Genomic DNA, 16,766 nt, shown 5'->3' on the forward strand with positions numbered 1-16,766 from the left:
AATTATCTCACTTATTTTGAAATAATCTTAGATACCGATAACATTAAAACTGTAATCAGCTTGTTTATCACGTTTTAAAGTCAGATTACTTACATTTTCCATCGGTTGAAAGTTATCGAGCGGATTATCGACAGCGGCCACGACGTTATCCATTCTTTGGTTTTTAAACTAATCACTAATTTTTGGGGGAAATTTGGCAATTTTTGAGGGGAGGAAGAAACAAAACTTTAAATTTTTCCAGTAGTTTTGATAAACAAAAATTGTCGAAAATGAACTTAAAACAGCGAATTTAAAGGGTGCGATAAATGAACGAAATTTTAATGAACTATTGACAACTTTTGAAGGAATGAGGGAGAGCAAGACTGTAAATTTGTGTCAGTAGTCAAGCTTAACAAAAATTGATGAGAAACCGAAACGTTTTTGAGAGATCTAGGGTTTAGACTTCAACGGAGCCTTCTTCGTCTTCAGCGGTGCCTATTAAAATCAAATCAAAACGAGTAATTATGAAATGAGACTTACGAGTAAAACGAACTGGAACGTGGTCTTCATCGTCGTCGACGTAAACCACATCGTAGTTGCCAACGGTGGTTTCTTCCAAAGTGAAATCGTAAGCCGTCTGGAAGGTGTCTTGGGCCTCGCTTGAGCCTTCAATCTCGACGGGTGGCGCTAAATCCGAATAGTCAACCAATCAACTGTCAGCTTAACTTACGTAATTCGCGGCCGACAAGTTCGCTCAAATGATCGCGAGCGGTGTGGACGTTTCTTTCCGCTTGAAGACGCATCTCGTTGATTTCTTCAAGAAGAGATCGAAAGGCACATTCAAAGCACATGCGGGGTTGTCCGTCGGTAAGATCTCGTCGAGTGCGCTGGAGAGGGAAAGAGGTCTGCGAGGGAAGCTGAGGTCCGATGACAGCGTGATTTTTGACAACTTTGTCCTCGGTGGCGACTGAGATCTTGCCGGTGATGAGCAAGGCGCTGAAGATGAGAGCGCACATCGCGATTCCGACAAAGCCTCCGAAAAGGATGAAGGAGCTTTCACGCACGGTGAAGCATCCTTTGCGCTCCTCCTAGATTATTTTTGTAAATATAAAAATTTTTTAAATTAACTTGCTACTTACTCGGAATCCGTTAGCCGAAGCCAGGTTCTTGAACTGTTGCGCAGTCATCTGGTTCAAGTCGAAAACAGGGGCGTCCTCGACAGAACTCATAGAAGAGTTGGAAATCGAAGAACCAACCTCTACTTCTACCTCACTAGCGCTAGATTTTCCCATTAAAAAGATGAAAATTTTCTCTTTGATCACCTGCTGCTAGTGAGAATTTCTCGGGAGCGGCGAGTCTTGTTGGAAGCGACAGAAACAAGGTCGTCTCTCGATCGGTTTTTAGCCATGCTCACTATTGCCTCCTTCTTAATTAAAAATAGTTTACAGTGAGAATTGTCGGCAAGTTTGATAGAAAAAATCAATGTCAGGCGATAAGGTTTCTCTTTTTCTCCGCTTTGAAAATGATGGGAAATTCCTTTCTCAGTGTTTTTCTCCTTTTCCGCGATATCGCGCCACCGCCCTCTGAATCTCGAAATACGGTTTTCCCTAACCGCCTGCAAAGGAATTTCTCACCGATGATTCGCCGAAACTCCCAGTGCTAATCCCTTTCGAAGAAATTTTGAAATTAAAACGCGCAATCATAACCCTGCCAAACATCAAAACAAAACTTTTTTCTTGCAAAGAAGAGTGATAACACTAGATTTTTTTTCAGTTTTTATTCATATTCACCGAGAAGACATTCAAGATCGTTCAAAATATATCGCATATTTTGTGTGACTTCGTTGCCACGAAAGATTATTTCGAAAAATCGACTATAAATGTACATAAAATGTCGTCTTAGCTCGCTCAAATCCAAGTGATCCATGTAATCTTCAAAATTGTTGACAGCTTCTTCTTCTCGCTCAAGTCCGTTTAAAATTCTTTCATGATTTATGTTACGAACATTGTTATTTGAAGAAAAGTTATTGTTCGAAGTTGAAACCATTTTTTTTGTTATTTCACATTCTGCTTTCCTGCATTTTATAGCTTAAGTTATAGCGCCATTCGATCAATAAGAACAAACACAGATTTGACTGAATAAAGATTTTCTTCAGACAAATTACAGTAAAAAAGAATATATGTTTATTGTTCGAAAATTGGAGAAGTATACATTGGTCCAATAGCGAACAGATGAGCCGAGGTTTCCAGGACGCATCCAAATTGACCACTGGCCAACTCAGCTTCGAGCAGATCAAGTTCTGCCATGTCCCTATTAAAAAGGAACACGGCAGTGTTCAGCGCTTGCGCCAAGGTAAAAACGCCGGCAAAGTTTACAACCGGAGCTAGAACGATATAAATATAAATTTTTGAAATCTATCTCTTACCGGCGTCTTCCATGGGGCAAATGGAGAAAGTTGGAGGTGTTGACCTCAAAGTGTCCGAAAATCGGGGGTTCGGCACAGTCATCGGGCCGTCAATGTAATATCGAAATAGATAATCGATAGGTCTTCGAGGGGCAGGGCGTCGTCGAGGACGTCGTCGTGGTCGCGGAGTAGGCTCTCCTTCGCCGTCGCTGCTGCTGCTGCTGCTGCTACCGCCACTTGAACCAGCATCGTCGCCGACGAATGCCTTTATTTATTTTATTCAATTAATTCAAAAAATGAAAATTACCTGGTTCAAGTCGACTCGCCGCTGTTTTCTTCGCTTGACACGAGCAGGCGCAGGATCTTCTTCCTGGGAAGATTCCCCGTGGCCTTCAGAAAGCGATGTCTGGACTGTTGTATCCGTCAGACTTGAAAGCAACGGTCCAGAAGTAAGGGAAGAGTTGGCAACTCCGATCCATCGAGCAAAGTGCCCCTGTTCACCTTTTGGAAAGGGGGTGAGGACGGGCGCCGGAGCTTAATTTATAATCTCAAAAATGAGAAGCTAAAAGTATTTTACCTTTTCGAACGACGCCTTCAACAAGGCGAGCTTGTCCCTGTCCTCGTTGCTGTCCGAAGGTAAGCCCTCGTTCGGTGAGCTGATTAACCAAGTCATCAGCTCGACGTCGAACAATTTCGTTGCGAACTAATTAAAAATAATTGAAGAAAAATCAGTCATTTTACCGAAGGGCGGGACTCTGGAAAGATCCAGTTGCGAGACGAATGGAAAACGTCGCTCAGGAACTTCCGGTGGTCCTTCTCTCGGACCTTGGTACCATCGGGGAGCGTCGTTTCCAGCAGGAGAATCTACTTGATAAATTGAAATTTGAAAATTTAAAATATTTACCGCTTCCTGAAGTGTTGGAACTATAAAGACCAGTCGAATCCGGGACGTTGCCAGTTCGGGCGCCTTCCGCAGCTTCCGCCTTGAGAATTAACTCTCGAAAAGCATCTCGAAGAGCCTTCACGTGGGCGGTGACACTCTGGAAAAATTAAAAATTTTTCGTTTCTTTTACTTACTCTTGTAGTTGGACGGGTCATCCCAGTAGTCGCGCTATTCTTTCCGAAAAGCGGCGCTTTGTTTAAGTCAAATACTTAAACTGACTTTTTTTCGATTTTGGTCCTCAGCAGAACAACAATTCTAGAGAAATTTTACCAAAATCTCCATTTTCGTTTCGAGAAGCTTCCATTTGTGTTTTCATCATCTAAAATCAATTTTAAACACTCGTGACTAGTCCCTCGAGGGTTTGGGCGCACACCTGAGGCTAAATTGTACGTGATGCAATTTGAATACGTGACAAGTTCAAAGTTCAAGGTCAACAAGAGATTAGTCAAGTTCAACGGGGGATTAGTCAAGTTCAACGGGGGATTAGTCAAGTTCAACTAGGGATTAATTTCAAGATCGGCCAATCAGAGCACAGGATTAAAAAGATTATCCCCTGCCTCTGGCCAATCAGCGATAAGTCCGCCAATATGAATGAGCCAATCAGAGCATGTTTCAGCGAATTTTCTGAGGCAAAACCCCGTTCAGGTATATTACTACTACCATCCTTAGCGGTAAGCTCTGAAGATATCAAAGTGTATAGTTGAAATCAGAAAAAAATTTTCTTACCTTGATCACCCTCCGAAGAGTGAGCCATAGCGGCACTGAATTGTTAAAAAAATAGTTGATAATTTTATGCTGCATCTAACCTGGCGAATAAAATCAAGTGAATTCTCATTAAGGCGATGCACGAATAATATGCTCTAGGCTAAACACGCACCTTATATCCTGGACTCATGGAAAGATAAATTTTTAATACAAAATCTGCTCGCAATCGATGCACCGATGTTTTCCTGTAAAGAAAAGAGCAATATACGTTTTATTTCGTAAATGCGTTTAAGTCTCGGAGCAGCCAGCTCTGCAGACGAGGACAGGCATAATTAATTACGCGTTCTCAATTCATTAAAATCTTAATAAGACCGAAGAAGGTATTGAAAAGATTATTCACAGAAATTCTGTATTAAAGAATTATGTCAGCCGGAAAATGACGCAGAGCCCAGTCTGCTTTTCCCGTCAGAAATAAATCTACATCATTTGAAACAACTTTGCCGCTGAAAAACAAAAAAATGGCGCGGAAGAATATATGTAAAGCTTTTCCGAAAGAAAAATAATCTATTTTTCAGACAGTTGTCGGATATCGCCTTTGTCCTATTAATAATAGGCTATTATGAAAGATGTCGACAAATTCAAGAAAGGGAAAGAGATCAAGAAAGACATCAGTTAATTGCAGACATCTATCGGAATAATATTTTCTTCTCAAGCGATAATATTCTGCATCAATAAATTCCTTTGAAGTTTCCGATCGTCGTTGATTGTTTCTAACTATACAGTTAATTATGGAATTTTTGGACACGATTTTCTCAAAAATGTCAAAAAATTTGAGACACGCTTGATAATTCAGAATTGTCAATTACAGTCTTTGATAGTAGTACTCTCATTACGAGACTATTAGTATTAGATAATTTCAAAAAAATTTTTGCGGGTCCGGAAATCATAAAAAATCTAAAAGTGCAGTTTTCTTCAGCTCGTCGAGACGAGTCGAATGATGGGTCAAACTTTTGATGACTCCAATGATTAACCGGTTAGCCGGCAATTTCCCGGAAAATACATTTCCGGTCGCCGTTTTTGTTCTAGAAATGCTAGAATGACAAAAAAAGCGGGAAAATGGTCCTTGAAGTTAGTTCTTCTGTGGGTGAAAAAATGAGAATCATATCTCTAACTATAAGATGCTTATCACCAAAATTCTATTTTCTTATGAAAATGGGACCGAAAATTAGGAAGGTGCAGCAACAACGAAATACATACAAAATTTAGAATTTTTATCGTTTAAAAAAGTTTCGCTGTATATTTGACCAATATCTTTTTGCCCACAGTAGAACTTACCATAAGGATCAGTTTCCGGGTTCATTCATCATCCTAGCATTTCTAGAACAAAAACGGCGACCGGAAACGTATTTTCCGGTAACCAGCCGGTTAACCGGTCAATCCTTGGAGTTATCAAGAGTTTGACCCACCATTCGACTCGTCTCAACAAGCTGAAGAAAACTGCACTTTCAGAATTTTTACGATTTTCAGACCCACAAAAATTTTTTTGAAATTATCATTATAATTCACTGTTAGAAAATTTTAACCTACTTTAGTAGTAATGCTTCATTACTGGGCCAGTAACACTGGTTAAAATATATTCTTTGAGTTTCAACTGCTTTTTTAAAAGTGTTAGCAGTGCAGAGATGGATTCAAAGGTTGGAAATGATGCACCGTCCAGCGATTTCAAATGATGACTCCTTCTTTATTCTTCAGTTGCAATCAATTAGTCGTCAATTTGCGTAAGCCACATCCTGTGGATTTTGACGTGCTGTCCATTGCTAATAACTAGAGCCAAACGAGTCGTTTGTCGCTGTGAATACGTTACAGCGCTCCGCTCAAAGCCGATAAATGAGCAGTAAATGCGACATGGAGCACTTTGACGACATCCTCAATTCCCAGAAACAATAGTTTAAAAACCAACTTTTCGCTTGCTCCCTCCCAGAATAAAAAAAAATCCGAGAAGCGAAGGAAATATTTAGAGAAGCGATGATGGCGAACGACAAGTGCGGCGCATCCCTCTGCACACAGGTAAGTGCAATAATCTTGTCGAAAAGACATCTTGCGGCAGTTCTACAAATATAGCCAATAAACCGATTCGGCGGGCAAATAATATTGAAAGATAATACTCAATCTTCAATTCTGACCAAAAATTTAACCTCGGCATCTCATAAATTTCCAGACAAATGGAGTAGAAAGTTCTTTGAAGCCTTCTAAATATAATTTCCCAAATTTAACACCAATGATTGTCGAGATAAAATACGGTGATTTCCGTCTAAAACTTTGCAGAAAGTGGCATGATAATTTGTTGCTGCAGTCATTAAAACACGGGCAACTCGAACTTTTGCTTTATAAATGAACTCATAAATGTATTCGGAAGAGCATATTTCTCGATCATATCGGCCACAGATTTTTGATCCACTTTTCTGTTTTAGTTTTATTAATTTTTACTGTTTCGTTGATTAAATTTTAACGTTAAAACGCCTCACTAGCACGGTAAGCTACAATAATCCTTTATAAACATTTTAATCCTTGTTGGATTCTACTTTTTTCTCCGAATCCGTCTCCTCAATATTTTATTTAACTGGAACTTACAGTGTTACAATCGCATTCACATGGACGGGCAGAGCCATGAAGGATGTAAATGGTTACTCGGACTGAAATACTGCTGTCAGAAGCACTTGCGCAGTTTCATTGGCATTTTCAATAGCAGACAGGATGAATGTCTACCTTTGGAGACATTGATGAAGAAGACGCCAAATTTCAACCCAGAGGCAAGCTCGAGAATCCCAGATGAAGTTCTCGATGAAAGAATTTCGGAAGTCATGGAAAGCTCCCCACATGAAGAGGTAAATGATAATGCTTTAAAATTGAAATCATTTCTTTTTTGTTCAGACTTGTTTCGAAACTTCGGTAAGATCAAGCTGGTATTCGGACAATTTGATTCGCTTCTTATGGCTCTCCTTTATTGTTGTCTCCTGCTTGACCCTATTCATCTCCTACGTTATCTTCAAGTATGCTGGAAGTACTTGTTTCTTGGTTTAACATGGTTCTAGGAGAAGGCATAACAACGTCCTTAGCAGTTCCAGGAGGAGTCTGGAAGCCAACTACCCTGGTTCCTGCCCATCGCCTCGTCGAGCAATCATCCCCTCCACTGTTATTGGAACACAGATTTGTCTTCAAGTATGCTTTGAATTGATCTAAGTGAAATACCTTTTCGTTAAGGCATCTGACTCCCAGGATCCGCTTCTTCCTTCTGAGAGAAAAACTTACCAAGACAACCCTTCAACCAAATAAAGCCATCTTTTTTGTAAAAAAAACAAGTTTATTGATTCGGAAAGGCGCTAATATTAATAACAGGATATCGGCGAATGTCAAGTGTCGCTGAACTGATGTTTCGCCAATTGTTCGGTCTTCCTTGATTGCAGCATAATTTATCGAAGCGTTTGACATTAATCGTACGTCTAAAAGAGGGTTGTGAAAGGCTAAGTGTTGGATTTTACGGAAATTTTTTTGTTTGCAAACAGTTCTTCTTTCAGCGATTTCTCTTTCCTTGTCATTGCAGGTGGTCGCTTCATTATTCTCTTGAATGCATGAGTCGTCTTTGCTTGAGTTTATGATTTGCAGAAGTTTGCAAAAACTTTACCGAGTACTTCAAGATACAAAATGAAAACTGAGTCCTTTATCGTAAGATAGATATTCTTGACGAGCCAGTACAGAAAGTTATAAACAGATGCAACCATGAAATCGGCGACAGCTAACAATGTCGCTTGAAAGGGTTCGTTCCACTAACCGCTAGCGTGTCCTTGCATAATTTTCAAAAGTAAACAACTATTTTGTTTTCTAACAATGGCAGCCTAGAGGTATCTCTGGCTTCCGCTTAAATTCTAGCTTAGAGGCTTAGCCTTGGCTTCTAAATGTATAATTCCAAAGTTTAGAATCTAACCTAAGCAAAATACGAAAAATATCTTGACTGGCCTAATTTACTGCAAGGCGGATTAGTGCTTGAAAAACACGTTTTGCGAAGGTGTCTGCGTCCAAATAATGAAGTGGCTGTAGCCCGTCCTATTGACATGCCGAGCATAAATCCAGCTGTACCTCCGACATCCGCAACAAACTGAATTGGCGAATGGAGCGAATCAAAAGCAGAATTCACTTTGGGCTCACCTGCATCGGCGTGATGTCAGCCTTTTCCTGCAGCTCGAATTCGGCTTCCTTTTGTTTAAGGTTAAGCCCAAGAAAAGGCAGAACAATAATCAAATCGCAAGATAAGAAATCTTATTTCAAAACGAGGCTCAACCCGTTGTCCTCTAAAACTACCATCGCCGTCGTCACTTTGATTTTGAAGCTGGTCGTGTTCTCGTTCACTTTCTCGCAGCGCTCCTCATCGCTAGTCGGTACGCCGAGCTGCTTTAGTTGATCCACATTGTGCTCGTGAATCCCGTCGAAAACGATGTTCATTTTGTAGCTTATGTCGGAGCACTCCACCGGGCAGTCGCAGATGATTTCGTGCTCGTGGATCTTCATCATGCAAAATATTTGCTAATTAGAGTTAAATTCGACCCTTTTTTGGTGTTTTATTTTCTGTTAAATCAGGACTCTGGATGTCGGATTCCGTCAAATAGAAAATTACCTGCTGAATCGTGCAAGTTAGATACTTCGTATCGTCAAGATGAGAGAACGTGTTATTCCACCAGGGCATTTTACCAAATGGGTCAATCGTGTGTCATGCCGCGTTGATGCAAGTGAGGAATCAATCCGCTTATCTGAGTCTTACTTCAGCGACCTTTTCGAGAAGGCCCAAGCACTTTTTAATTATTCGCAGCTGTCCGTTTCCGCGTTTCCGACTTCTAATTTTTTTCGCGGGTTCATGTTTATATAAGAAAATAATAATTAGCTGTTCTAACAGTAAAAGGGGGTCAGAGGTCGGCCTACCCGTTCTTATACTATCTGCTAATTAGAGAAGTTCTCTCTCTCTTTGAATTATTCAAGTCTTTTTGCCTGAAAGTAGAATCTTTTTTGAGAGATTAAAATTTGATACCAATTATCGGAATGAAAGAGTTTTCTATTTGACCAAGTTCAGATTGTGAACGTAAGCGCTGGCAGGTGCCATTCTATTGCGATCGAGCGCATTTGCCTGTCAAGAAACGCGATACGATAATTTATGATCTTAAGAATGTGCCACCAGTAATCGTCGAAAATCGCCAAAAATCTACTTTATAGAAGAAGGGATTACTTTTGACCATCTTTTTGAATGAAATTTTTATGATTTCTCAAACGGATCATCATTGATGTTCAAATCGACCCCGCATCAATGTTTGAGGTCTATCTTCTTCCAGCTGACACACGATCGACCCCAAGAACAGTCGCATGTTTTCGTGACGTTCATGGCATAGCACTCTTCCCGACAAGATTGACGCCTTTGCGGTGGAGAGAGTATTAGTTTGAGGGACGTGTACTCTATCTACTCACGTGTACGGCCACTCTTTGGTCGAGTTGAGGACCTTTTCAGTGCAGCGTGAGTAGGGATGCCCGAGGAACTTTTTGTGAGCTTGTTGGATGCGGTTCACCGGGACGCCGATTTGGTTGTTGACTTGGAAACGAGACGTATGCGCAACGATATTTGGCCGCTCGAACGGATTGTCTAAACCATTTTCAAAGAGAATTCGACTCTTGTTTAGATTCAGTGAAAAATTGTTAGCGAAAATAACCTTGCTGGAATTCGTCTCTAATCATCAGAGAATTCCGAAAAAATTAGGTCAATGAATTATTACAAAGTACCGGGCATAGGCTAAGCCTTTATTCGTGTTATAAGCTAAGTGCCCCTTCGTGTCCCCTTACTTGCCAATTGCGACATAATGATATGGGACGATAAACACTTACCTAGGTACATAGAGAAATCTCTGGTAGTGTGTTGACCACCAAACGTGCGGTCAGACTCATTATAAGCCACCGTGATCGTCAAGGTGTTTGAGTAGCCAGGTGAGGGCGACTTTCAGCGGTTGGCAGAATGCTCAATTCAAAGCCTCTCAAGCGTCTGATTTCCTCGGTACTGTATCGTCTCAACAGATGGCAAGGGAAAATATTCGTTAATAAATGGGGTATTTGGATAATGCGAAAGTGGATGGAATTTTATTTAACGTGAATTGAGTGTATTTTGATAATATTTAAAGTTATTTAGATTTGGGTGCTCGAGAATATCGTCAACCTAATAAACTGAAAGCGAGGGTCGAATTGCAAGCAACGTCCGTACTTTGTGAGGACTTTTGAGTGTTCAGACTTCTCGATTAGACGAATCCTTTTTGAGAGAATTTATTTGGTAACTGCGAGTTTCAAACTTGAGAAATTCACTTCGCGATAAAAGTTCGGAAAAATTTTGTATAAATTCCTCTGATCGACTAGCATCTGCTCTAGGAGAAATATTTGACAGATAAAAAGCTCTGTAACACTCGTCTGAATTCCAACTATCACGGCAGTCCATGCTCCTGTATTGGCACTGCAAGATGTTCATTCCTTGGTGCGTCTCCGAAGCAAGCGTCACCGCAAACTCCGAATCGTTGGAGTACTGGCCCCGCGAATAGCAAAATTAAAACGAACCTTCTCAAGATCGAGGAAAGTGTTTTCACGTTCCTTTTTCCATGCTTCGGAACTCTTGATCAGCTCCCAATTAACTTTGTCGTCGATTGCGCTGCCGCGAAGATAAAGTGGTCGAATAATTGTCATTAAATCTTTGCTTGGCTAGGTGATTTTTTTTCCCCTGAAGTTGAGAAGTTCAAATGACTGTCTCTCGCTAAATTTTAGAGAAGTAATTGTTAACTGAGCCTTCGTGAATGTGATTTAGAACCATTCTACTGTGCATCGAGTTCAAGCACGTTGTTACTCGCGGAAATTCCACACTTCGTCCATCTTAAAAAAAAACGCCCTTTTTTCAAGCTCAATGCGTATTTTGTCTACCTACGCCCTGGCGATAGACGGTGACCATGGAACTTGTGTATTTTGAATAGATGTTGACATTTTTGTACACCACCGCCCAAGTGTAATAAATTCCGAAAGTGGTGAAGAAGAACCAAACTACTCGGCGAATAACCGGCTCGCGGTCGTTGATTATCCATCTGATTCCTTTTTACAGGTTCAAAAAAGGAATATGCATCGCAAATGCCGATGTTTATTTCCATAAAGTCTCTTTGTGGAACCTGTTCCTGTAGGGCCATCCTCTAGCAGGACATTGATTCGCATCAGACTGGCCTTAGCGGGGCCGTCAAAGTTTCCTTTCAATCAAAGTAGCTTCTCTCTTTTAGTATACGTTTTTGAAGCCCAGTTTTTGAAAAAAAAGAAGTCTATTACTGGCTAATGAGAAGCAAAAATGAATGCAAGTTACTGTATTTCCATTTACATTTCGTCGCGTTTGGAGAAACCGCCTTCGATGCGTTAATAAATGATGCTCGGTCACTGCAAAATTTGATCCTCTCACAACAGCTGCTGCGTTTTGCATTAGAATAGGCATTACTGTATCAGAGCGGGGTGATTAAACCAAATCAATCCGGGATTGTAGGTAGTCCAGGAGCAGTCTGAACAGCTAAGAAAGGAAATTTGATTTTGCGCGGTTTTCAGCGTCAGTAATGCACCGACTGGCACCTTGTGGCTCGGCGCTTGAGCAATGCAGAATTATATGCATGACTATTATTATCGTTTTAGAACATGATTCTATTAGATTTTAAAGCGTGACGAATTCATAGAATAATTTCGTTCAATTTTTTCCTATTTTTGTACGCAAAAGACCAAAAACTCAGGTGATTTTAGCATTTTATCGGATAAAAAAAACGATTTTAGCCTTACTAAAAAGTTGGTGAGCTTTGTTTTTGTGTTAAACCGCTTTAAATAGCGTCATTAATGATAAAAACATCAAAAAACCTTGAATTGCATGTTTTCGAAAATTCTTGGAAAAGAGAGAATTTCTCTAGAAATGAAGTTGTTGTGAGGGCCCGATTTCTCATTTCAGTCAGTTCCCGAACTTGTCGGGTCCGAAACGCGCATTTTAACGGGTAAGAAATTGCGTTTTTTGAGATTGAACGAAATACTGACTTTTATTTTTAGTCTTACCACCGCGGCCAATTTCAATAAGGAATAGAAATTCCAAATCCTTACCTCCCATGTATTTATGATCGTTGGAAAGAGCGTAAAAAGTTACGTCAGAAAAAAATATTTCTAGAGGCTGAGTCATCACAAATGACGTCATGGCGGCTGGTTGAAGTTCCAAAAGCCCAAAGGTTGGGTCCCCTCTCATTTTTTTTCCACAAATGGAAAATTTGAGTTAAATACAGGAAAATGATCGCCTTGACCTACTCTAGGTGAAGAGCTATATTTTTCGGAAAAAATTTTGAAAAAATCGAAAAAAAATTTTTTTTTCTAGAGTTGGATCTTTCATATATAGCTCTTCACCTACAGTAGGCCAAGGCGATCATTTTGATATATTGAACTCAAATTTTGCATTTCTAGAAAAAAAATGAGAGGGGACCCAACGTTTGGGACTTTTGGAACTTCAACCAGCCGCCATGACGTCATTAATGATGACTCAGCCCCTAAAACTATTTTTTTCTGACGTAACTTTTTACGCTCTTTCTAACGAGCACAAAAACATGGGGGGTTAGGATTTGGAATTTCTATTCCTTATTGAAATTGGCCCGCCAAAATACTCCAAAGGGAGTAGTCGAATCTCAACGATCTCCTGGAAAGGTGGTTTGAGGATCACAGATATCCTAAAAAAGGGATAGCGAAGATGATGATGGTGGAAAACTTTCCTCCTGAGTCTAAATCCTGAATAAAATCAATTTCTTTCACTAATTGTCTTTGTCTCTTTCTTTTGCAGGTTGTTAGCTTAGTTACGCGGTCGATCTCGTAGTTTTGCGGTTAATTCAGTAGTAGTGCGGCTATAAATTAATGCCAATGCGCTGAGAGGCGGACATTCAAACCAATCGGACATTCAAACCGATCGGACATTCAAACCAAAACGGACATTCATAATATGGTTTGAATGTCCGATCGGTTTGAATGCCCGATCGGTTTGAATGTCTGATTTTTTGCGTCAATGGTTTGAATGTTCCTATTTTTTTCGCAGAAAAGACGAAAAAAATGTTTGTGAGGTTATTGGTTTCCCCCTTTCTGAAAGATTTTTCAGAATAATGAAAATTTTTTACTTATTTACTTGTTACCGAAAATAAAAGATATGACTAGGCTCTAAATCAAAATCTATATCCTTGGTTCATTTCTTGGTGTAGGGCGGCTTCGTTCGCAATTTCGTTCACAATAACGCCGTTCGTAATCTTGCGAACGCCGTTCGCACCGAAAAAAAATCTTCCCGTGAGTGTGCGCTACGCGCACTTTCTGTTAGAGAACTCGTTGGCTTGGCAGGAGCAGTCTTTTTCTACCGCTGGGACACATTTTGAAAAAAGTTGTGAACGATTTCCGGCCAAAAATTTTTCGATTTTGCGAACGAAGCCGCCCGCCACCCTCATTTCTCACCAAACTCTTACTGTAGATCCTTTTAAAGGACAATTACAAGCAATGAAAAATAAAACTAGATATTTTCCGAAAGAATTTTATCTTCGCCCTTTTTTTCGTGGGTTTTGCTGAGAAAAATGCACTTATGTCAGTCAAATCGACTTTTATCAGCCTTCCCATATTATATGGGCCATATATCGATTTTGCTCAAACTTCATAATATGATAGTTGACTTTCTAATCTTATCATAATTGAAAAAATTTATGATTTGGGGATGCTTTGAGATTTTCTAGCGCCTAAAAGTTGACTGAAACTATCAGATACGCAAATTTAAGAATTTCAACTTTTGTTCTAGGCGTGTTATGATTACGATCCATAACTTTTTTGAACCTAATGAATCACTGAATTCATTCTGGCGCTTCGTCGCGGTTCAAGCCTTTAGAAGGGTCGAGACCCAGCAATACGTATATGATATACGGTATATCGAAATGTCTATTTTTTGATAAAAAGGGTAACCGGTGAAAATATTTCGTTGGAACGAATAATTCGTTAGAAAAACGAATAATTCGTTATATAACGAGCCAAAGTCCTATAGAATCCGAATCTATATGCGCTCCGCGCCTGATTTGATAGAGAAGCTCATTTTCGAGGATGTTATCTTTCTACCTAACCGCGCAAACAGTCAGTAAAAACATTTTTTACCGAGGGTAACGAATTATTCGTTGAAACGAATTATTTATACCGGCGACGATAAAAGTCGAACCATCATATTTTCGAATCGAGCCACTTGGATGACCGACCAGGGGTTCAAAAACGCTATTAATACCCACAAAATGATGTAATATGTATATCAAAATGCTTCTCTGCTCATAAGGAGTCTTTAAAACAGATTTTAAACCCAAACCACTTGGATAACCGCCTGGTTATTAGCGGTTCAGAGTGTTTCACGCTCTTGGTATCAACAAAATGCTTGTATATATTTATCGAAATGATTCTCTACTCAAGAACAGTCTTTTTAACAGATTTTCGAACTAAACTACTTGGTTCAATGGAAGGTTGCAATTCGTCTGGGAACGCTTGTTTTGAAATCTAAAATAACATGTTCTAGAGATTTTTTAGGAAAAATGAGGCGCGAAGGTAGAGAAATTTCAAAAATAGAAATCATTTTTACCACAAAAAACTTCGATTCGGGGCATAACAAATTTCGGAGGAATAATGCAAAATCCTCAAGAACATGTTATTTCAGACTACAAAACAATCGAACCAAGACTAATTGCATACTTCCGGTTCAATGACTGGTGAGTCGTGGTTCGAGACAGTTCATCTTCTATTCACAGTCCTTTTTATACGATTCAGTCTACAACGGAGCCAAGCCGACCTGAAGGGGAGGCCAGTTCCGTTCATACAATTCAGTCTGCGACGGGGCCAAGCCGACCCGGAGGGAGGCCAGTTCTGTCTATACAATTCAGTCTGTGACGGGGCCAAGCCGACCCGAAGGGGAGGCCAGTTAAGTTTATAGAATTCAGTCTGCGTCGGGGCCAAGCCGACCCGAAGGACAGGCCAGTAACGTTTATACAATTCAGGCTGCGTCGGGGCCAAGCCGACCCGAAGGGGAGGCCAGTTCCGTTTATAGAATTCAGTCTGCGACGGGGCCAAGCCGACTCGAAGGATAGGCCAGTTACGTTTATATAATTCAGTCTGCGTCGGGGCTAAGCCGACCCGAAGGGGAAGCAAGTTACGTTTATATAATTCAGTCTGCGTCTGGGCTAAGGCGACCCGAAGGGGAGGCCAGTTCCGTTTATGCATTTCAGTCTGCGTCGGGGCAAAGCCGATTCTCTTCGAGTCTTATAAACTAAACTGGCCTCCCCTTCGGGTCCGCTTGGCCCCGTCTCAGACTGAATTAAAAAAACGGAGCTGACCCTCCTTCCGGTCGGCTTGGCCCCGTCTCATACTGTATAATATAAACTAGAATGGCCTCACCTTCGGGTCAGCTTGGCTCTGTCGCAGACTGAATTGTATAATCGTGACTGGTCTCCCCTTCGGGTCGGCTTGGCCCCGTCGCAGACTGAATTTAATAAATGGGACTGGCCTCCCCTTCAGGTAGGCTTGGTAAATTGGACTGTGAATAGAAGATGAACTGTCTTGATCCACGACTCACCAGCCATTGAACCAAGTAGTTAAGTTCGCATTTTGTTGATTTGTTGAGCATTTTGTTGATACTCTGAGCATGAAAAACTCTGAACCGCTGCTAACCGGGCGGTAAGCGAAGTGGTTCGGGTTGAAAATCTGTTTAAAAGAGTTCTTTAGAGTAAAGAACCACTTTGATATACATATTTAAATACTTGGTGAATATTTAGAGCGTTAACCGCTTTAAACCGCTGTTAACCGGGCGGTTATCCATGTGCTTCGGGTTAAAAAACTGTTTAAAAGACTCCCTATGAGCAGAACCATTTTGATATACATATTTAAATACTTAGTGGATATTAACAGCATAAACCGCTTTGTGCCGCTCTGAACCGGTCGGTCAACCAAGTGGTTCGGTTCGAAAGTCTGATAGAACGACTAATTATCAAAAAAAAATAAATTTTGATATACATATTGCCGGATCTCGACCATTCTAAAGGCTTGAACAGAATGACCAGCTGGTTCCGAAAATATCATCTCGATGAATTTATTGATTCATAAGGTTCAAAAAAAACAATTGATTTTTATCATAGCACGCCTAGAACAAAAGTTGAAATTCTTGCATTTTCGTATCTGGTAGTTTCAGTCAACTTTGAGGCGCAAGAAAATCTCATAGGATCCCCAGATCATTAATTTTCTTTCAGTAATGAAAAGATTTGACACTCAACTATCACATAATTAAGTTTGAGCTTAATCGATATGTGGGAAGGCTGATATAAAACGACTTGACTGACATAAGTGCAATTTTTCTAATCAAAATCTATCAAAAACTAGCCAGGCTAGTCTAGCCTCCATTCTCAATCTTTAGGATGAAATAAAATGCGCTTTTAATTTTTTATATTATTTCTTCTGAATAAGTCGCCAAAGTCTACCAGTTATTGGAAAAAAATTTTTTGGTGATTCGCAGAAAAATCTTTCAGATAGGGGGAAACCAATAACCTCATTAACATTTTTTCAGTCTTTTTTTGCGAAAAAAACTGGACATTTAAACCACTGATGCAAAAAATCAGACATTTA

At 40.2% G+C, this 16,766-nt stretch overlaps 1 protein-coding gene and 1 long non-coding RNA gene across 2 annotated transcripts; one reads left to right on the plus strand and one right to left on the minus strand.

Annotated features, from left to right (window-relative positions):
* The first annotated feature begins 5,922 nt into the window (after nucleotides 1-5,922).
* On the plus strand, nucleotides 5,923-7,412 carry LOC145709593 (uncharacterized). The gene is made up of 5 exons (XM_081787277.1): nucleotides 5,923-6,098; nucleotides 6,665-6,916; nucleotides 6,963-7,081; nucleotides 7,124-7,250; nucleotides 7,293-7,412. Exons 1-5 carry the CDS (start codon nucleotides 6,057-6,059, stop codon nucleotides 7,362-7,364), a joined length of 612 nt encoding a protein of 203 aa, XP_081643403.1. The 5' UTR covers nucleotides 5,923-6,056; the 3' UTR covers nucleotides 7,365-7,412.
* A 1,966-nt stretch (nucleotides 7,413-9,378) lies between these two features.
* On the minus strand, nucleotides 9,379-10,066 carry LOC145708905 (uncharacterized). Its single transcript, XR_014134863.1, has 3 exons — nucleotides 9,951-10,066; nucleotides 9,540-9,711; nucleotides 9,379-9,487 (listed from the first exon to the last, which is right to left on the minus strand). It is a non-coding gene; the product is annotated as an uncharacterized LOC145708905 (long non-coding RNA).
* Between the last annotated feature and the right edge of the window lie 6,700 nt (nucleotides 10,067-16,766).

This window comes from Oikopleura dioica, chromosome XSR (genome assembly GCF_907165135.1).
Source record: "Oikopleura dioica chromosome XSR, OKI2018_I68_1.0, whole genome shotgun sequence".
NCBI lineage: Eukaryota > Metazoa > Chordata > Appendicularia > Copelata > Oikopleuridae > Oikopleura > Oikopleura dioica.